The sequence below is a fragment of the Plecotus auritus genome (assembly GCF_963455305.1).
Source record: "Plecotus auritus genome assembly, chromosome: 13".
Taxonomy (NCBI): Eukaryota; Metazoa; Chordata; class Mammalia; order Chiroptera; family Vespertilionidae; genus Plecotus; species Plecotus auritus.
The window spans coordinates 23,858,709-23,879,905 of record NC_137779.1 but is presented as its reverse complement, the minus strand read 5'-3'; the positions used below and the strand labels follow the sequence as shown (position 1 = coordinate 23,879,905).

The 21,197-nt window shown below is 50.6% G+C and overlaps 1 protein-coding gene across 4 annotated transcripts in view; it reads left to right on the top strand.

Annotated features, from left to right (window-relative positions):
* ACACB (acetyl-CoA carboxylase beta) overlaps positions 1–21,197 on the top strand; it is a 98,670-nt gene that overhangs the window by 27,430 nt on the left and 50,043 nt on the right. For 2 of the 4 annotated variants that reach the window (XM_080650750.1, XM_080650749.1), the window contains exons 1-3: positions 3,639–3,903; positions 16,714–16,846; positions 18,991–19,129. In XM_080650750.1, the coding sequence (XP_080506876.1) occupies positions 3,857–3,903; positions 16,714–16,846; positions 18,991–19,129 (319 nt within the window). In that variant the 5' untranslated portion in view covers positions 3,639–3,856. Of the gene's footprint in view, positions 1–3,638; positions 3,904–16,713; positions 16,847–18,990; positions 19,130–21,197 lie in introns of those variants that run through there. The other 2 variants (XM_080650748.1, XM_080650747.1) reach the window with 1 other exon arrangement.

Sequence of the window (21,197 nt, the reverse complement as noted above, 5' to 3'; positions counted from 1 at the left end):
TTAAACTCTCTATACATATCTGTACCTCTAAAAGGAATGCAATGGATCTTTCTATGATATCTTAATTTATTTATTCGTGTGTTACTTTAGGGAGGGACGGACAGACCCCCTTTCCCGTCCCCCTCCCCCCCATTTCCAAGACTCTTTAGCACTAAGATATTCTCTGGGAGCCCGGGATCAAGGGGATCCCTGTCTTTTCATTGTTCTATTTGTGGAATGAATGTTGAGGTCCTGAGGAGGTTGGCCATTCTATCAATACAGGGTACAGAGTACCAAACATTTTATTTTTTCCCCCTTTCTCTTAAGCATAAGCATCCTGTTTTAGAAAAAATCTTTCGCCCTAACCGGTTTGGCTCAGTGGATAGAGCATCGGCCTGCGGACTCAAGAGTCCCAGGTTTGATTCCGATCAAGGGCGTGTACCTTGGTTGCGGGCACATACCCAGTAGGGTGTGTGCAGGACGCAGCTGATCAATGTTTCTCGCTCATCGATGTTTCTAACTATCCCTCTCCCTTCCTCTCTGTAAAAAATCAATAAAATATATTTAACAAAAAAAAAAGAAAAAAAAATCTTTCACTTCTGCTCTATACTTATCTGTAATATTTCCCCCATCATATATTAAAAGGGATTATTTTTTTATCATTTTTTTTTCACAAAAGCACATATTATGCCAATGTTTTTCCGGAAGAGGAAGTGGAGAGAACGGGTTTGCTCAGGGTCACACAGTGAGCAGGGATAGGCCGGAGGGCAGTCATTGAGCGTGCCTTTGCACCTGCCGCTAGCCAGTTGGATGTGCATTTTCTGTGTGTGTGTGTGTGTGTGTGTGTGTGTGTGTGTGCTGTCACCACTCTGGGCTTCCTGCAGCATCAACAGCTTAAATTTAGCCTCTGATAAGTCTGGGGAGAAGGGCGTACAGCACGAGATTGTAAGCACAGCCAAGTGTGAACCGTTTCACTGAAAATCACAAGTACTAATGTCTGTATGATGGTGGTGTGTATAGGGATGCCTATTATTCTTTCCTTCCCCTCTTTTATTCGCTAATCACGCAGCAGAGAAAAACCCAAGTCGTCATCACTCTGATGACAGGCAAAGCCCAGCCATCTAAATGAAACCCCTCTCGCCCTAACTGGTTTGGCTCAGTGGATAGAGCGTCAGCCTGTGGACTGAAAGGTCCCAGGTTCGATTCCGGTCAAGGGCATGTACCTTGGTTGCGGGCACATCCCCAGTGGGAAGTGTGCAGGAGGCAGCTGATCAATGTTTCTCTCTCACCGATGTTTCTAACTCTCTGTCGCTCTCCCTTCCTCTCTGTAAAAAAATCAATAAAATATATTAAAATAAATAAATAAATGAATGAAACCCCTCTTTGAGAGCCCTGGGCAAAGCCCTGCGTGTTAGGGCATGTGAGCAGAGAAGTTAGAATATCACGCAGTGTTCAGCGAGTGTTGGGGTTTTGTCCATAGAGAATAAAAATCAAGAGCAATGGAAGTAACCTGCTGAGAGTTCTTGCCGGCGTGATCCGGACTGACTTTGGGTCGGGTAGGGCAGTGGTCGGCAAACGGCGGCTCGCGAGCCACATGCGGCTCGTGAACCTCGGTTTGCCGCTCTGTTGACTAATGAGTTTGCCGCTCTGTTGACTAATGAGTTTGCCGACCACTGGGATACGGGGCTTAATCACAAGGAACAACAACAGCCTGTAATAATTGGGATCCAGAGTCTAGGGTGTTTTGAAATGCCTTCATTTCCTGATTTTAATTGTTTTCATAATTTTGAGGTGGTTACATTTAAATTTGAGTCATTGCGGGGGCGGGGGGGTGGCGAATACTTTTAGGTTTTGGTTTGAAACTTTTAAAAAAATCAGCTTAAGGTGTGTTTGTTTTTTTGGAGGGATTGAAGGTAAGGCCAGAAAGAAACTCTGAAGAACTGAGAATTTTGTTCACCTGTGTTATTTATTTTTAACCTATTGTTTTTTATTATTATTATTTTATTGATTGATTTTAGAGAGGGGAAAGGAGAGCGGGGGAGAGAGAGAGAAATATCGATTAGTTGTTCCACTTATTTATGAATTAACTAGAGGCCCGGTGCACAAGATTCGTGTACTTGTTGGGGGGGGGGTCCCCTCAGCCAGGCCTGTGCACAGTCTGGGAGCCCTCGGGGGACATCCTTAGCACTGCAGCGGAGGTGGAAGAGGCTCCCGCCACCACTGCTGCGCTCCCCAGCTGTGAGCCCAGCTTCTGGCTGAACAGAGCTTCCCCTGTGGGAGTGCATTGAGCGTCTGCCCCCTGGTAGTCAGTGCACCTCATAGTGATGGGTCATTCCGCCATTCGGTCGATTTGCATTTTAGCCTCTTATTATATAGGATTGGTTGATTTTTGTATGTGCCCTGACCAGGGATCCAACCTGGATGGAACCTTGGTGTATCGGGACGATGTTCTTAACCAACTGAGCTACCCTTCCAGGGTCTGTTTCTTAACTTTTTGTTGAAACGTTATTTAATATATGGTTCAAGTACAACTAACCCGTGCCCTCAGGCAGGGCTGCTAATACACCTCCTAGGGGAGGTCACTGGGCCTTTGCTGGTCATGTAGATGGTGCCCCCTGGAGATGTGGCCCTGGCTATGTTTTTTGAAGGGAATCATTTGCAAACACATTATTTTTTTGTTTTTGTTTGCTATGAACATAGGCTACATTAATTATTGTTGCAGTATTTTCTAGGCAATGTTTTGGATTCTTTTTATTTATTCTGACTACTTGGAGAAGCAGTCATTCATTCATTCATTCTGCCTGGGTTCAAGTTACCAGCTGTCACCTTGGGCCACATTTACCTCTGCATTATGGGAATAAAAACGGTAGGATTGCTGCCAGGGTTCAACGAGACAAGGGCACTAAAAAGCACCCACTAAATGTTCATCTTACCAGAAAGGGCCTTATTTAAGGGCTCAGGTTGTCTGGGGTCTTCCGGGTCTAGGAGGCCCTCACTTTATTTTCAATATATTTTTATTAATTGATTTCAGAGAGGGAACATCAATGATGAGAGAGAATCATTGATTGGCTGCTTCCTGCACGCCCCAACACTGGGGATGGAGCCCACAACCCGGGCATGTGCCCCGACCGGGAATCGAACCGTGACCTCCTGGTGCATAGGTCGATGCTCAACCACTGAGCCCTGCCAGGGGGGCAGGAGGCCCTCACTTCAGAAGGGGACCCAGATGGTTCAAAGTATGTGCTTAGAAAGCCCCCTTCGGAGAGGCGGGGCACGGAGCAAACAAGTCCGGGGAAGCAGAGGTGGAAGAATAAGCAAAAACAGGAACTGGGAAGCCGAAAGTTGACTTGAGTACAAGGGCTTTTCCCAGGCACGTGGTGACAGCTGACTCACATTTCAGATAACCCACATTTTCCACCACTTCCCTGCTGTATGTGTCTTCAAGCACATTGACTGCGAATTTTTTGCAGCTGTCAATCTGTAGGGGAGGCCATTAGCCAAGACGTCGTTTCTCTTTTCTCTCTGGCAGCTGTCGCCCCAGCCCAAGGTCAGCTGTGGCTCCAAGATTGGAGGTTCCGGGGGCGGGGCCTTCCCGGGAGGCGGGGCCCGTTTGGGGGCGGGGCAAAGGGCGGGGTCTGGGCCGGACACTTGCGCGCTGGAGGCATTTCGGGATGGAGGAAGCGCCGCGCGGAGTCGGCCGCCTGCAGGCTGCCGCACAACTCGGCCCGAGAGGCAGTAGGACCGCCCCTCCGCCTCCCGGCCGCGACCTGGCCGCCCCGCTGGGCCCCGGACCCCGGGTCGGCTGCGGGGGGTTAAGGGGACACATGCTCTGCATCCCGGCAGGCGCCCGGTGGGGTCGGCCGGCGGGGCGGTCAACATGAGCCCGGCCAAGTGCAAGGTCTGTTTCCCCGACCGCCAAGTAAAGTAAGTAAACCTGCCATTTTAATGACCGTTATCTTTGACAAACTTGTGCCTGCTTTGCAAACGCACTGGCTGGCCTTGGCGGTGGGAGAGGAGGCCGGAGTTGGCGGTGACGTTGTTTGGAGGAGGGCACGCAGGACCGCACAGGTGCCTCAAGGTTGACCGGCCGGCGGGGGCCCTGCTTCCCCCCTCTCCCTCCCCTTCGCCTTGATAAAGGTGATGGTCGTGGAAGGCAGGTCTCTTTGAAACCTCGTGATTGTCAAGTCCGGGGAGAATCAACGTGCATTTGAGGAGGCATCACATTTAAGGTCATTTTCTGAGCGGGTTAGTGTAGGCATTTCTGTGCCTTGAGTGCTTCTTAGCCCCGCCTCCCTAGATTTTTCCTTTTTTTGTGTGTGTGTCTTCATTTTATAAAATTACCAACGTGATGCTACGTTTGTTGAAAATTCAGACAGTTACAGATAAGCAGGAAGGAGGAACAAACATCACCCATACCCACCCCCCCACCCCCCATGTTGATTAATAATTGCTGTGTATCCGTCCATACAGCCTTTTTTCCCGGGCAGGTATGTTTTAATGTATGAACTCGAAGCATACAGATGCCTTTTCACTCGACATTAAGTATTCTACCACTGGCTCAGCTTACTGTGGCCGCAGCCCAATTTTGTATGGTTGTGTCAGTAAAGCACGGTTTAAAAAAAAAAAAAAAAATCAAAAGAAGAATACTATTTGGTGATGTAAAAATGACCTGAAGTTTAACTTTCAGTGTCTACAAATAAAATTTTATTGGAACACAGCCATGCCTATTGTTTATACATTGCCTATGGCTGCTGCTTTCAAAATTCAAGGGCAGAGTTCAGTAGTGGGACAAAGACTGGGCCATACAACCTAGTCCTAGAGTATTTACCATTTGGTCCTTTACAGAAAATATTTGCCAACCTTTGTTCTACATCATGCTTTTTGCTGGGTTCACATTATCCCTTTAAAATGCTTGAAAAACATGACCTCTGCCGTGGAGCTAGTGGGGGAGCTGGATGTATTCAAGGCCTATGTGCTGCAACTGTAATCATTGCTATCATTCGTCATGTGTTTTTGTAGGTGTGTTCGCATGCCCTCTTTTCACCACCACCAGGGGGCGCTAAGTGGTTGCTGTCATCCCCATTTTATTTTTATTTTTTATTATTTTTAAATATATTTTTATTGATTTCAGAGAGGAAGGAAGAGGGGGAGAGAGAGAGAGAGAGAGAGAGAGAGAGAGAGAGAGGAACCATCAGTGATGATAGAGAATCATTGATTGGATGCCTCCTGCATGCCCCCTACTGGGGATCGAGCCCACAACCCAGGCATGTGCCCCTGACTGGAATTGAACCCGGGGCCCTTCAGTCTGCAGGCTGACGCTCCATCCACTGATCCAGACTGGCTTGGACCCCCATTTTATTTTAAATATGTTTTTATTGATTTTAGAGAGAGAGGAAGGGAGACAGAGAGAAACATCGATTGGTTGCTTCCTGCACCCACCCCAACAGGGATCGAACCTGCAACCTGGGTATGTGCCCTGACCACAAGTCGAACCAGTGACCTTTTGGTGCACAAGACGACCCTCCACCAACTGAGCCACACTGGCCAGGGCTCATCCCCATTTTATAGATGAGGAAACTGAGACTCTCAGTGCCAATGAGAACATAACGAAGATTCACACTCAGTCTGCTGCCCAAAGGGCTCTCTATAGGCAGCCAGTTTCTACTGCTTTAAGAGGACCGCTTCGGAAATAAAGAGTCCTTTCCTCCTGTTGGACTAGTCAGAAGACTAAAGGACTTGGTAGAAAACTAGTCACTGCAGCTCACGAGCATCCAGGGAGTGAGGACTCCTGAAGCTGGAAGGAACTCAGCGGTGGTTTAATTCCTTTGGTGGGCATTCAGAAAAGGCAAGAGACGAGCCCCAGACATGGTCAGCCGCCAGGAGGGAGGAGGCTAACATCTGTCTTCAGGGGACCCTCCTGGGGGTGCTGAGGGTGTGTGTGAGCAAAGGGCCTGCAGAGGGGCAGGGAGTACAGTTCGATCTTTCTCAAGCACTGAATCTTTCGTTGAGCGCGGAGGTCCCATTTCTTCCACGTTTGGAGCCCTGAATTAACTCCTTTGGTAAAAACACCCAAAGCAGGCCACGTGACCTACAAAGGAGACATTTTTTTTTTTTCCTGATCTGTAAAGCTATTCACTTCAAAATTTTACATATAAGTATTGAATCACATTTACTTTTTACTTATTGATTTTAATCCTCACACGAGGATATGTCGGCTGATTTTAGAGAGAGAGAGAGGGAGGAGATGGATGAGAGAGAGAAACATCAGTCAGTTGCCTCCTGCACACACCCTGGCCAGGGATCAGTCTGGTATGTGCCCTGACCAGAAAATGAACCCGAAACCTTCTGGTGCACGGGATGATGCTCCAACCAACTGAGCCACTAGGCCAGGCAAGTGTTGAATCACATTGAATTGTGCACTTGAATCCAAAAACATACCTTTCATAAACCACTTCAATCCAAAAGAATAAATGTGTAAGAAATTGGAATCGGGGGGTGGGGGCAGGAGGGCAGTGGGGGGATAAGGACACATATGTAATACCTTAATAAAGAAAAAAAAATGATGGAAGACAAAAAATAAAAATAAAGAAATTGGAATCGTCCCTGCAAATTCGGCCAAGTAGTCACCATATTTCTAACGTGAAGATGCTTTATTGGGTCCCTTCTCTTAGCTTAAGAGGTGCAGAAAAGATGGAATTAGACAGCCCCACTCTGCCACTGAGCTGTGTGATGTTGAGCGAATGCCATCCACCCTCTGAGCCTCCGTTTCCCCATCGGTCAATGGTGCTAATTCTCATAGGCCTTTCCAGGATTCTTGAGATGGTCCAGCGCTAGACCCGGGCACTCTGCCTGATGCCAAGCCGTGGGAGGTGCTGGCCTTAAGCGCTGTCCCAGGTCAGCATACACATTTGCACAACTGATAGCCGGAACGACACTTGGGTTGTGAAAGGGGTCTGTGGAGTCAGGAGGCCGCTGGGATCCTGTCTTGAAGGCTGGACCATCTGTGGAGGAGCCAGAAGTAGTAGGAAGGCAAGATTCCAAATGCTGCCCAGCATCCCTCTCTGTGCCAACAGGGCCAGAGTTCAGAGAATGGAGAAATGCATGTGGGGCAGAGCGGTTGGAGGAGGGCTTCTTGGCAGAGACTCGAGTTGAACGGGATGAAATCAAGTTGGGGAGGCGAAGGCGGAAGAATCTGGTCTTCAGTGAGTCCCACAAGGCCCCATGACCCCCGGTGGGTGACATCCCTGCCGTGGGAATTCTGCTCAGAACCGAGGCCAGCAGTCTATGTGGAAACGCTGGTTGTGGATCTATCGGTGGCGCCCACCTCTGTCTGTACATTAGCATTCCCAGGGGGGACTTTTGAAACATGTAGATGCCTGGGTGTCCCCCGACCCCTCACCCCCAGGCATGCCGATTAATGACAGTAGTCCAGGTGGGGCCCAAGCATCAGTACTTTTTGTTTTTTTAAAAATATATTTTATTGCTTTTTTACAGAGAGGAAGGGAGAGGGATAGAGAGTTAGAAACATCGATGAGAGAGAAACATCGACCAGCTGCCTCCTGCACACCTCCTACTGGGGATGTGCCCGCAACCAAGGTACATGCCCTTGACCGGAATCGAACCTGGGACCTTTCAGTCCGCAGGCCGACGCTCTATCCACTGAGCCAAACCGGCCAGGGCGCATCAGTACTTTTTAAAGCTTCTCTCTCCCGGGCGAGGCGTGGCCCTTTGGTACTAGCATCAGCACTTGGAGACTAGATTCGGATGTTAGGCCGTGGCTGGGCTACTCCGGGCCAAGTCCATTGAACTCAAATTGACCGGGGCCTTGGGGAAGCCCCGGTCTCCACAAGACTACCTCGCAGGGAAGACCCTTCCGTGAGCATCCTTGGCCTGGGAGCCAGAGGTTGAAGGGGCTGCTGACTCTCCAGGGAGAGGAGCCAGTGGGAATCACTCGGACACACTGAGGCTGGCTCCCTGGGGCCTGCTGGGAGAATAGCATTGCTTAGGGCAGGGGTAGGCAAACTTTTTGACTCGAGGGCTACAATGGGTTCTTAAACTGGACCGGAGGGCCGGAACAAAAGCATGGATGGAGTGTTTGTGTGAACTAATATAAATTCAAAGTAAAGGAGCGGAGGGGAGAGCAAGAGAACCCTATAGAACAGCCGGATCCGGCCTGCGGGCTGTAGTTTGCCCAAGGCTGGCTTCGGGGCTAGGCTGTGCTCTTGGGAGAGAGGTTCCCCCCTTGGGGACTGGCTTCAGCTGTTCTGGTCTGGGCTCCCTGCTTCGGGGCTGGGTTCGGCTCTTCAGCGCTTGGCCCTGCCCTTCAGGACTGGGCTCAGCTGTTCAGGACTAGGCTGGGCTCTCTGAGGACCTGAGGTTTTTTCTGTGTGTGCGTTTTTTTGTAAAGCTTCTCCTATGATGGCTGAAAACCGCTGCCTAACTCACAGTTGGCAACCTGTCTTCACGAAGGGCCGGGGAGTAAGCATTGTCGGCTTCGTGGCCACATGGTTTGTGTCACAGCCGCCCAGGCCTGCTGTTTACTGCACCAGCAGCCGTAGGTAACACGTAATCGAACGGGCCTGCCTGTATCCCCAGCACACTTTATTTGTGGACAGTGGAATTTGAATTTCATGTAATTGTTATATGTCCCAAAATACCGTTCTCAAACATTAAAAAATGTAAAAACCAGCCCTGACCGGGTAGCTCGCTTGGTTGGAGCATTGTCCCGTTCACCAAAAAGGTTGCAGGTTCGATTCCCAGTCGTGGCACGTACCCAGGTTGGGGGTTCAACTCCCCGTTAGGAGATCGATGTTTCTCTCTCTCCCTTTCTCTCTCTCTCTCTCTCTCTCTCTCTCTCTCTCTCTCTCTCTCTCTCTCCCTTTCATTGGTTGCTTCTTGTGTGTGCCCTGACTGGGGATCGAACTAGCAACCTTGGCTTATCAGGTCGACACTCTAACACCGTGGTCGGCAAGCTGCGGCTCGCGAGCCACATGCGGCTCTTTGGCCCCTTGAGTGTGGCTCTTCCACAAAATACCACGGCCTGGGCGAGTCTATTTTGAAGAAGTGGCGTTAGAAGAAGTTGAAGTTTAAAAAATTTGGCTCTCAAAAGAAATTTCAATTGTTGTTCTGTTGATATTTGGCTCTGCTAAGGAGTTTGCCGACCACTGTTCTAACCAACTGAGCTACCGGGCCAGGGTCCTACTGGGGCTTTTATAATGGCTGCCCTGCAGATAGGCGCCTGAGGCAAAGCTCTTTACTGCAGGCCATGAGCCCTGGACACACACTTGAGGAGGCAGATGCTATTAATATTGTTAAATATTTTCGTCCTCTGAGGGAACTGAGACACAGAGGACTGGAGTAACTTTCCCAAGATCACACAGGTCATAAGCAGCAGATTCGAGACTCAAAGCCCGGGAGGACGGCTCTGGTCTCCCAGGGTTCCTCAGCTGCCGACTATTGAATTTGGGGGCCCTGTAATTCTTTGTGTGGGGGCTGTCCTATGCTTTGCAGGATGTTGAAAGACACCCCTGGCCTCTGCCCACTAGATGCCAGCAGCACCCCCCAAGTTGTGACAGTGGAACATGCCTGCAGACATTGCTGTGTGTCCCTGGAGAGCAAAACTGGCCCCAGTTGAGTACCTCTCAACCATACGTGCTTGTTGTTTTTTTTTAAATATGTTTTTATTGATTTCAAGGAGAAGAAGGGAGAGGGAGAGATAGAAACATCCATGATGAGAGAGAATCATTGATTGGCTGCCTCCTGCACGCCTCCCACTGAGTATCGAGCCTGCAACCTGGACATGTGACCGGGAATCAAACCGCGACCTCCCGGTTCATGGGCGGATGCTAACCATTGAGCAACACCGGCCGGACAGTGCTTGTTGTTTAAGTCCAGGCCATAGAGGTATTTCCACTGATCTCAGCCAGCTTTCTGCTCAGCATTGGATTCTGAGGGCAGGTCGCGTCCCATTGGAAGCCCAGCTCCTCTGTTTGCCACTGACGTGAGGTCAGTGGCCTCTCTGAGCCTTGGCGTCCTCATCCTGAGCAGGAGATGATGGCGGTGGGGATTCAGGAAGCGCCCCCCCCCCCGCCCCCATGCTGATCCCAGGTGACTGGAGACTGCTATCCCCTCCCTCCCGATGCAGTTCGCCCTGGTCGTGTGCCCCAGCAGCTGACAGTGTTTGGTGTTTGGCCGACAGCTCTGTCGCGTAGTTGATAGCACCTGAAGCCATTTCCAAAGTTACCATGGGATATGTCACCTTCCGCACTTGCCAAATGCCAGCCGAAGGTCAGCCCTCCAGAGCCCATAGCGGCTGGCCTCCAACTTTGTCCAAAACAAATAAAAATAGCCGCCAGCCTAGGGACGGGGCCTTAAGAAGCCACGCCGGCCCCTCGTGTGCGCTCCCCTGCCCCCTTTGCTGCGAGGGGCTTGGGGCCCACCTGATGGAGGGGCTCTGCCTCCGGCTCTGAAATCAAAATGCTGCTCGTGAGTGGTTGTCCCCAGGCCACACAGTGGCTTTTCTGACAAGTGAGGTTTTCTTTGTTGCACTTTAGGTCAAATTGCTAGGGTTTTTATTTTTTTAAAGTTAATTAATTAATTGATTTTAGATAGAGAGGAAAGGGAGAGAGAGAGAATCATTGATTTTTATTGTTCCACTTATTTATGCATTCATAGTTGATTCTTGTATGTGCCCTGACTGGGGATCGAACCCGAAACCTTGGTGTATTGGAACGACACTCTAACCGACTGAGCTACCCAACCACAGCCACGTTGCTGGAGTTTTAATGTTTGTGTGTACTGGAATGGGATGTTTCAGACTTCCTTTTTTAAAAAAAATATATTTTTATTGATTTCAGAGAGGAAGGGAGAGGGAGAGAGAGAAACATCAGTGATGAGAGACTCATTGATGGGCTGCCTCCTGCGTGCCCCCTTCTGGGGATCGAGCCCGCAACCCAGGCATATGCTCTTGGCCAGAATGGACCCTTCAGTCTGCAGGCTGATGCTCTAACCACTGAACAAACCAGCGCGGGCTGTTTCAGACTTTCTGAAGCCAAAGGGTCAAGGCTGTGGATCAAGTGGGGAGAGAGGACAAAGGGGAGCAGGCCTGGGTAGAGGGGGGCCTGATGCCTTTCCTGTTGAGAGCGGGGGATTAGCTGCTTCATCCTCTCGGCATCACTGCACTGATACAGTAATATGGAGACTATTGTGTACCAGGCGCCATCTTTTACTTCCTGCGTATTAACTTATTAAATCCTCACTGCCCGGTGAGGCCCGTGGTCTTACCCTCATTTTAAAGATAAGGAAGCTGAGTGCCTTACTCGGTGGATACTGGAGTAGCCATGGCTTTCCGCATCTCTATTACAAAAAAAAATTTTTTAATATATTTTATTGATTTTTTTTTTTTTTTTACAGAGAGGAAGGGAGAGGGATAGAAAGTTAGAAACATCAATCAGCTGCCTCCTGCACACCTCCCACCGGGGATGTGCCCGCAACCAAGGCACATGCCCTTGGCCGGAATCGAACCCGGGACCCTTCAGTCCGCAGGCCGACGCTCTATCCACTGAGCCAAACCGATTAGGGCATCTATGTTACAAAATTAATAGCTTTTTTCTCTCATTGAAAATAATACACCATTGCAGGAAAGTTAACAAACACAGGCAAAGAGAAGAGAGCAGAAACCACCCATAATTTAGTCCCAGAACCTGGGACCTTTCTGTTCGTTCGCAGGCCGACGCTCTATCCACTGAGCCAAACCGGCTGGGGCTCAAATCAGTTTTTTAAAAAAAGCAACTGGTTAACGAAATGTAATTATGATAAAAGCACCGTTCACATTGGCAAGATGCTATCGACCTTCCGAAGCACTTCCCTAAATCCTAGTGCACCGCAGCGGGTCAGTCTGGGAGGTTTTAGAAGAAAAGCTGCTGGCAGGTTATCAGAGGCACTCACTCCATCGCGAGGGCCAGGACTCACTTGTTCGTGCCCTCGTTCGTTCATTCAGACATCGCAGCAGAACAGAGACAGTCTGAACGCGAAGCACGTATCGTACAGTGGCGTATAGACATGATGGGTTTCCGTCCTTCATTCCTCTTTTTGTTTTTCAAATTAGCAGAGTGAGTTTATTTAGAAAGTTACAGAGGTGGCAGAAGTGAGCCAGCGGGGCTGCGTGGGCTCGGGAAACAGGTTACGGAGGCAAAAGAAGGGCCCTTGGAGCTTAGGAGAGGGGAAGGCAAAGGTACCGCCTAGGGCCGTGGTCGGCAAACTGCGGCTCGCGAGCCACATGCGGCTCTTTGGCCCCTTGAGTGTGGCTCTTCCACAAAATACCATGGCCTGGGCGAGTCTATTTTGAAGAAGTGGCGTTAGAAGAAGTTTAAGTTTAAAAAATGTGGCTCTCAAAAGAAATTTCAATGGTTGTCCTGTTGATATTTGGCTCTGTTGGCTAATGAGTTTGCCGACCACTGGCCTAGGGGAAGTAAAGGGGGAAGGGAAGGCGCGGGCGTGATCCTGGGAGGGAGGGAGAGCCCTTTCTCCTTTGTTCCCCTGGCCCAGAAGTCCGTTTCCTGATCTCTGATAGGCGGAGCCTTCGGTGGCGCCACTGGGGAAGGGGCGGGGGGTGGGGGGAGGGTGGACAGACTGCAGGTTTGTAGAGGAGGTTTTTTCTCATGGGAAACTACTGGACTCAGAGACTTTATAGCAGAAAATGCCCACACCCTACTCTCTGGTGTGAGGGAAAGAGCCCCAGGCCTGGGGGCTTGCTGGGCCACCCCCTTTGCCTGGCTGGGCCTCGTTTCCTCGTCCATTAAATGGAATTTCTTTCCCTGACTGCTCATTTGCCTCATAATAGAGAGGGCGTGCTGGCGGTGTTCTTATAATCAATCAGCTTCTCACCCACACTCTAGATCCCCCTCCCCTCCCCCGCCCCAACCCACTCAGCCCCAGCCTCCCAAGATGCTGGTGACAGTCTCTGGACGCATGTCTGGGTGGTTAACCTCTAACCTAATTCCTGGCAGGAGCGGCTCCTTTGGCTGGTTTAAGAGAATGGACTGAATATTCCTTTCGATTCTGCTCCTGTCAAAGCCCCCCCAAACGACAGCAAAGAGATTTTACGAAAAAAGAGATAGCAGCCCATCAAGCCTGGGCGAACAGGAGGGGAGACGAACGTTTGGGAGGTTGGGAAGCGGATGGGCAAGTGGGCACTGGCTCAGCACAACCAATTGGGCTGAGGCACAAAGCAGCAGCAAGGAAGGCTGGGAGCCCCGGAGCTGCCCCCCTTCTCCTGCTCCTTGTGGCTGGGGGCTGCCCAGTTCTACTCCAATAGGAGGCAGGAGGTTTGCTCTCTGAGAGGGAAAGGCTGATGGTCTTGGGCCTGGGGACTGGTGGGCTCACTGGGGCTGTGGGGCCTGTATTCCTAGCAGGAGGATAAGGGTCTTTGTAGGTGCTGAATCCTGAAACTTGCGCTTTCCCCCAGGCCTGTCCCAACAGTTCCCCCTTCTTCCCTGCCACCCTTTCCTCCATGCAGGAGACCCAGGCACTTCCTCCAGGGGAACTGGACCAGTGAGGGAGGACGACTCTGTAGATACTTGGGGCTCTAGCCAGTTTGATTCAGTGGATAGAGCGTCAGCCTGTGGCCTGAAGGGTTCCGGGTTCGATCCTGGTCAGCGTACCTCAGTTGCAGGCTCGATCCCTGGCCCCGGTCTAAGCTCGTGTGGGAGGCAGCCAATTGATGTGTCTCTCTCACATCGATGTTTCTCTGTCTCTCTCCCTCCCTTCCACTTTCTCTAAAAAATCAATGGAAAAATATCTTTTGGTGAGGATTAACAACAACAAAACTGTTATTCTGTGGAGCACTTGAGATTTTAAAAGAAAAAAAAAAAAAAGATACTTGGGGTATCAAAACACAGACCTCCCAGAGTGGAGTTCAGGGTCCACTGGCCTCACCACATTCTCAGCTCTTGTCATCAGCCCTTTCGTCCCTGCTCCTGGCCCTGAAGAAGTGACCTAACATTTGGGTACAGTTTCTAATGGGAAGGCGGGCCCCAAACAAAGGGACACGGGACACTTGGAAGAAACAGAAATCTCGTACTAGGAGAAGAGAACTTGAAAAAGCTGTCGTTAACCCTCTCATCGAGGTTGGCGAGGATGTCACACGCAGGATGCACGAAAAGGAACATTTGCAGGCCAGAAACAGGCTCTTGGGCGGTAAGCACACCATAGCAGAAGTGAAAAACTCCCCGGAGCGGTTAGAAGAGAAGGCGGAAGGGATTGCCCAGGAAGTAAAAGAAAAGGGAGAGAACGTAGGAGAGGGAGAAATAGGTACACTGGTGGGCCAGGTCAGGAATTTCTACATCCAAGTCTTGGGACTCCTGGAAAGAGCAGAGGATAAGGAGGCAGGGAAATCATCGAGGAAATACCTGAAGACAAAGTCCAGGATGTGAGTTCCCACATTGAAGGAGCCCGGCAGATCCCCAGCCTCACTGTTGGAAGCAGACGCACATCTGAGCTTATCCCTGTGAGACTGAGGACAGAGGACAGAGAAGTTCCCTTAAGCTTCTGGATGTGAAAACACAGGTCACCCACCAAGTACCAAGGCCCAGAACGGCTCTGGCTCTAGCACCCTCGGAAGCCACGACACAATGGCACCAGGCGTCCAGCACTCCGAAGGAGAAGGTTTTCCCTTCTAGAATTCCGCATACGGCTGGTCCAGAGTGTCACATGTGAGGGCAGAAGACCGTTCTAGAACATGTCTGGCTGCAAAACATTTACCTCCCTGAAGACCTTTTCATAGCTACTCCAGGATGTCTCCCACGGAAACGAGAGAAAACCAAAGAAGAGCCACAGCACTGGAGACAGGAAACAGCCACGTTAGAATCCAGGCGACTCTGGGATGACAGTGACGAGGGAGCCCGTGCAGCCAGAAGCAGGACAGGCATGTCGGGGGGGCATCGTCCCGTGCCCTGCCATTGTGCCCTCCTTTTATTTTTTTTTATTATTATGTTTTTAAATATATAGTTTATTGATTTTTTACAGAGAGGAAGGGAGAGGGATAGAGAGTTAGAAACATCGATGAGAGAGAGACATCGATCAGCTGCCTCCTGCACGCCCCCCACTGGGGATGTGCCCGCAACCAACGTACATGCCCTTGACCGGAATCGAACCTGGGATCCTTGAGTCCACAGGCCGACGCTCTATCCACTGAGCCAAACGGGTTAAGGCTGTGCCCTCCTTTTAACTGGATGAAGCTACTAGAGGACATGTCCTATCCCCGTGGTCGGCAAACTCTTTAGTCCACAGAGCCAAATACCAACAGGACAATGATTGAAATTTCTTTTGAGAGCCACATTTTTTAAACTTAAACTTCTTCTAACGCCACGTCTTCAAAACAGACTCGCCCAGGCCGTGGTATTTTGTGGAAGAGCCACACTCAAGGGGCCAAAGAGCCGCACGTAGCTCGCGAGCCGCAGTTTGCCGACCACGGCCCTAGCCAAACAAGGGAGGTCATCAAGGCAGAGGGAGCCACGGGGTCCCCCAAATTAGGGAGCAGATCTCAAGGAAGGGCAACGAGAATGGAAGGGCATCAGCAGAGGGAGGGCCCAGTGACAGCTGTGCAGGGGCCCAGCGAACAGCCCGTCTGGATGAAAGGAGCGTGGAGGCCTCCAGGAAAGCTGTCGCCAATGGAGAGGATCAGCTGTCTATGTTCGCGGGAAACTGTGAGAAGGAACGGGAGGAATTAGCAACGGTGCAAGGAAAACAAGTCAATGAAAAAAATCATTCACTCCAGGAAAAAAAGAGAAAAGGTGCCGAAAGCGGTTTGGCTCAGTGGATAGAGCGTCGGCCTGTGGACTGAGAGGTCCCGGGTTCAATTCCGGTCAAGGGCATGTACCTTGGTTGCGGGCACATCCCCAGTGGGAGGTGTGCAGGAGGCAGCTGATCGATGTTTCTCTCTCATCGATGCTTCTAGCTCTCTATCCCTCTCCCTTCCTCTCTGTGAAATAGCAATAAAATATATTTTTTAAAAAAAAGAGAGAGAGAGAAAAGGAAGGGAAATCTAGTCTAACCCAACCCTCACCTGTGGATAACCATCTCAGACTCTTAAAAACACTGAACGTGAATCTCGTTGGGCCCTAGTGAGAGGTCGGGAGGAGGGCAGTGGACAGGATGGCCACGTGAGAGCATTGATTCCTGGTCTCTCAGGGTAGGAGGGCCACAGGTGGCGGCTCAGAGGGATGACTCACAAGGTGGCACACGCATTGTTGAACGCCGGAGGTGCGGAAATGCCACCGTGCGATTCCTCTGCTGGCGGGATCTGGAGGGGGTGGGGCACGCAACCCCTACTTTTTATTATACATTTTTTTTTTGTTTTCAGTTTTAAAATGTTGGTATACACAGAAAAGAGCATGAATGCTATCCCTGCAGTTGAACGCGTCTAAAGTATTAGGATGTGACCCTCCCGCCCCGATCACACGCTTGCACCCCTCTTCCAAGCTTCTTAGTGTTGAGTTCCTAAACGATGGGCATATCGAGTGAAAATTAATTTCAGATGAAAAATCTAAATGTACAGCTCGGGGCGGGTCTGGGGATGGCTCCTGCTTTATTCGTGTGCTGGCCGCTTCTTGAGTCTCCTTGGGAAATGAATGCTTCCCCGTGTGGACCTTGGTTTTATGGGTGCTGGGCACCCGACTTCCTCCCTGGCACCCCAGGCGCCCTTGCTCATGCGTGCCTGCCCTGTTCCCTCTGCAGGCCCAGCATGTCTGGACTCCACCTGGTGAAGAGGGGCCGAGAACACAAGAGGGTGGACGTGCACAGAGACTTCACCGTGGCTTCGCCAGCCGAGTTTGTCATGCGCTTTGGGGGGGACCGGGTCATTGAGAAGGTACAGATGGGGTCCCATGCTCTGGGCGAGGCCAGGTAGGGTGGGGTGGAAAATCAGCTTCAGACGGGGTGCTCGCGCTGCAGAGAAAGGGCGCGGGCCAGCCCTTGGTGAGCACATGCTGGGTGCTGGGTGCTGGGATCATGAGCTTTTCACAGCAGGTGCGTGGCCCCCTTTCACAGAGGAGACTGAGGCCTCTGAGCAAGATCGGGGCCTTCGCAAAGGACCCCGAAGTGCCTCTGGCAAGGGGCTGCTTTCTGGGATATTGGGAGGGAAGTATAAAGCCCAGCCCTGCCTTCCCAGGGCCTACAGCCCCCTCAGAAGAGAGGAGACCCATGGGCGAGAATGACAGTCACGAAAGGAAACAGCTAAAACATGCCCCCCTTTTTTTTTTTTTTGTTAATTCTCACCCGAGGATATTTTTTTCCATTGATTTTTTTAGAGAGTGGAAAGCGGGTAGGAGAGAAAGAGAAAAACATCCATGTGCGAGCATGCATAGATTGGGGCCTCTCACATGTGCCCCGATCAGGGCTGGGGCTCGAACCTGCGACCCTTTGCCTGGGCCAACACGCTAACCACTGAGCCACTCCGGCCAGGGCACACTTGCCATTTTTCAAAGGGGAGAAAGAGCGTTGAACCTGGGGCAGGAGCTCTGGGGTCTGTCTGCTGTGGCCACTCCTGGGGTCTGGCATCGGGGCTCAGTTTCCCCTTCCGTAAAACAGGGGCTGTCACCTCTCACCCAGGGCTGTTGTGAAGGTCAGTCAGCGATGTAAGGGCCTTAAAATACAGGGGCGGGCAAAAATAAGTTAATAGTAACAAAAATAAATAATATAGTAATACAGAAATAACAACATGAGAATAGACTGTGTTTCACAGACTCACCGCTGTAAACCTACTTTTGCCCACCCCTGTATGGATTTGCTCTTGTCAGTCAGGGCTTTGAAGCCAGGCGCCTAATATTTCTAGGAACTGTCTAATGCCACACAGCAAGTTCGTGATACAAACAAGAATTGAAACCAGGACCCGTTCTGTTGCGCTCTGTTGCTGGGGACAGCCAGCAGTACTGCCTTTCCTTACCCAATCGGGGCCCTTTAACCTTCAGCATGCAGAGGCAGCATGGTGGGGGGTGGAGTTCAGAGCACAGGCCAGACTGAGGAGGGCTCGGGTCCCAGCTTTGCCACTTACTAGCTGTGTGACGTTGGGCAAGTGCCTTAACTCCTCTGAATTTTAATGTCTTCACCCCCACATAGGGTTAATAATACAATATCTTTCAAAGGGCTGTTGCGAAGTTGAAATGAAATACATTGTACTGTAGCTCAGTACATCCTAAACACTCAAAAAATGTTAAGTGACCATGATGGTGCCAAACAGGCATCAAAAATCATTTATTCATCCATCCATCCATCCATCCATCCATCCATCTATCTATCCATCCATCCATCTATCCATCCATCTATCCATCCATCCAGTCATCCATCCATCCATCCATCCATCCATCCAGTCATCCATCCATCCATCCATCCATCCAGTCATCCATCCAGTCATCCATCCATCCATCCATCCATCCATCCATCCACCCACCCATCCATCCATCCATCCATCTATCCAGTCATCCATCCATCCACCCATCCATCCACCCATCCATCCACTCATCCATCCAGTTATCCATCCATCCATCCATCCATCCAGTCATCCATCCATCCACCCATCCATCCACCCATCCATCCACTCATCCATCCAGTTATCCATCCATCCATCCATCCATCCAGTTATCCATCCATCCATCCATCCATCCAGTCATCCATCCATCCATCCATCCATCCATCCATCCATCCATCCATCCATCCAGTCATCCATCCATCCATCCAGTCATCCATCCATCCATCCATCCATCCATCCATCCATCCATCCATCCATCCAGTCATCCATCCAGTCATCCATCCATCCATCCATCCATCCATCCATCCATCCATCCATCCATCTGTTTATCCATTCATTCAGACTTAGAGCACCCGCTCTGTGCGGGGCTGTGTGCTCCGGTAGTCCAGGAGCCTCTGCAGCCATGAGCTGGACCCCAGAGGGTGGCACGCAGCCTCCGTTGCAGGTAGATGTGCAGCTCTAGTCCCTTCCTCTGTCTCCTTGTCCAGGTGCTCATTGCCAACAACGGCATCGCCGCCGTGAAGTGCATGCGCTCCATCCGCAGGTGGGCCTACGAGATGTTCCGAAACGAGCGGGCCATCCGGTTTGTAGTCATGGTGACTCCAGAGGACCTCAAGGCCAACGCAGGTATTTGGGCCCTCACTCCCACCCCTCCCACCCCGCCATGCCCTGTCCTTACCTGCCCTCACCTGCACCTACCCGGCAAGTCCATTCTGGACCCCAAACAGACTTCCAGGCTGTCTCTCTCATGAGCCTGCAGTTATTTGTCTTTTCTTCTTCATTTAATTAAAATGTCTGCTGACAACAAGAATGACCTCTGTGTCTTAAAAAAGTGCAAATGGCTCACATGCAGAGCGGATTCCCACCTGTGAGCGCTGTCCATGTGGCCACAGATTGCCGTCTCTCCCTGCAGATGTGTTTTCTTGCAGATGGATCACTGTATTTCAATGATCTGTTCTTCCATTTGCCTATTCATTTACTGTCTTTCTGTCTGCTAGCCTAGATCATTCTATACGTATTGGACAATTTGCTTTTTACCCAGAACAACATATCCCTTTACAGACCCTTCTCCACACAGCAGCAAACTGACCTTTTAAAAACACGGCTCAGGTCCTGTGGGCCCCTCCTGAAATGCTCCAGCGGCTGCAGTGCCGTCCTTACCACGAGCAACCTCAGTCCTGTCCCCTGAACCCCACCTTGGGCACAGGCCCCAGGCTCTGCCCTGCACGATGCAGCCTCCTTTTGACCCACAAGGATGGAGAGGACAGGTTTGATTGTTGGCTCCCTTTTATAGATGAGACAGTTGAGGCACGGGGACATAAATCACTTGCCCAGGGCCATACAAATGGTATGCGACTATTTTCAAAGGGAGAGGCAAAATGCGTGTGAGATCTCTAAGAATAGCTATTTCGGATGCATTGGTTCAGACTGAAGCCCAAATAGTGTTCAGATTAGGATACAAAAGCAAGGGGTAGTTATGAGAAAGGGAAGGGGAATAATTACATTTCAATCGGTGCAGATTCTATAGTGATGTTAATTCTAAACAATGTTTTTAATCTTCAGTCCGGTAGTCATAATAACCGCTTTATTATCTTTGCAAACAGTTTCTCTTTTGCAACACAGTGTTGTCCTGGGCTCAGTCCAAAGTTTATTTTGCCCTTTTCAACATTCCGAAGATTTGAGGCAGAAGATGTGTCAGGCAGTTCCTCTTGCTTGGAGCTCCGGCTCCATTTTAAAGTGGCTCCGTTTATTATTACAATATTTTATTTATTTTTGTTAATCCTCACCTGAGAATATTTTTTTCACCATTGCTTTTCAGAGAGAGTGAAAGGCAGGGCGGGGGCCAGGGTGGGGGAAGAGCAAAAGAAACATCTATGTGAGAGAAACACACAGGACTGGTTGCCTCCCAAATGCACCCCAACAGGGGGCGGGGAGTGAACCTGCAATCCAGGTACGTGCCCTTGACCAGGAATCGAACCCTTGATCCTTGGGTGCATGGGCCGACCCTCTAACCACTGAGCAGCACCGGCCAGGGCCACTCATTATTTCTTTGACATGAAAGGCTGGAGCCCAGGGCTGTCTGAGTCCACAGCCTTATCCCATGAGGCTTCCCATCATGCTCAGGCTGAAGTCCCAGACCCTGTTGGCCTCAACTCCTGCTGGCCTCCTGGTGCCATGGCACGCCTCTCGCCCTTCCTGCCTGGGTCCCAGTCACTCTGGCCTCCTCAGTTCCTGCACTGGCCTTGCTGTTTCCTGTCGCAGAGCCCCGAGGTGTGCTGGACCCTTTTCTGACTGTTTTTCCCTGAAGCTCACGGCACTGCAGGCCTCCACCCCTCCCTGCCCGACCTTCCTTCCGGTCTCCTCCCTGCGCATCACGGCCGCGGTCGGTAGTGGTCCTGTTTGCTTGTCTGTCTTCTCCCACAGGAGAGAGAAATTCGCTGAGGAGGGGGCTTGTCTGACTCCTCACTTCATGATCTCTGGCACCTCCGCAGGGGCTTGTTTTAGGACATCTTCCTTGGAGTGGAACGCCTGGCTTAAAGAGCATGACTATGTTAAAATCAAAACATTGATTTACTATCCCATGGATGAAACTTGAGGACATGATGCTAAGGGAAATAAACCAGTCCCAGAAAGACAAATAATCATCTGATTCCACTTATATGAGGTCCATAGAGAGGTCGAAGTCTTAGAGCCA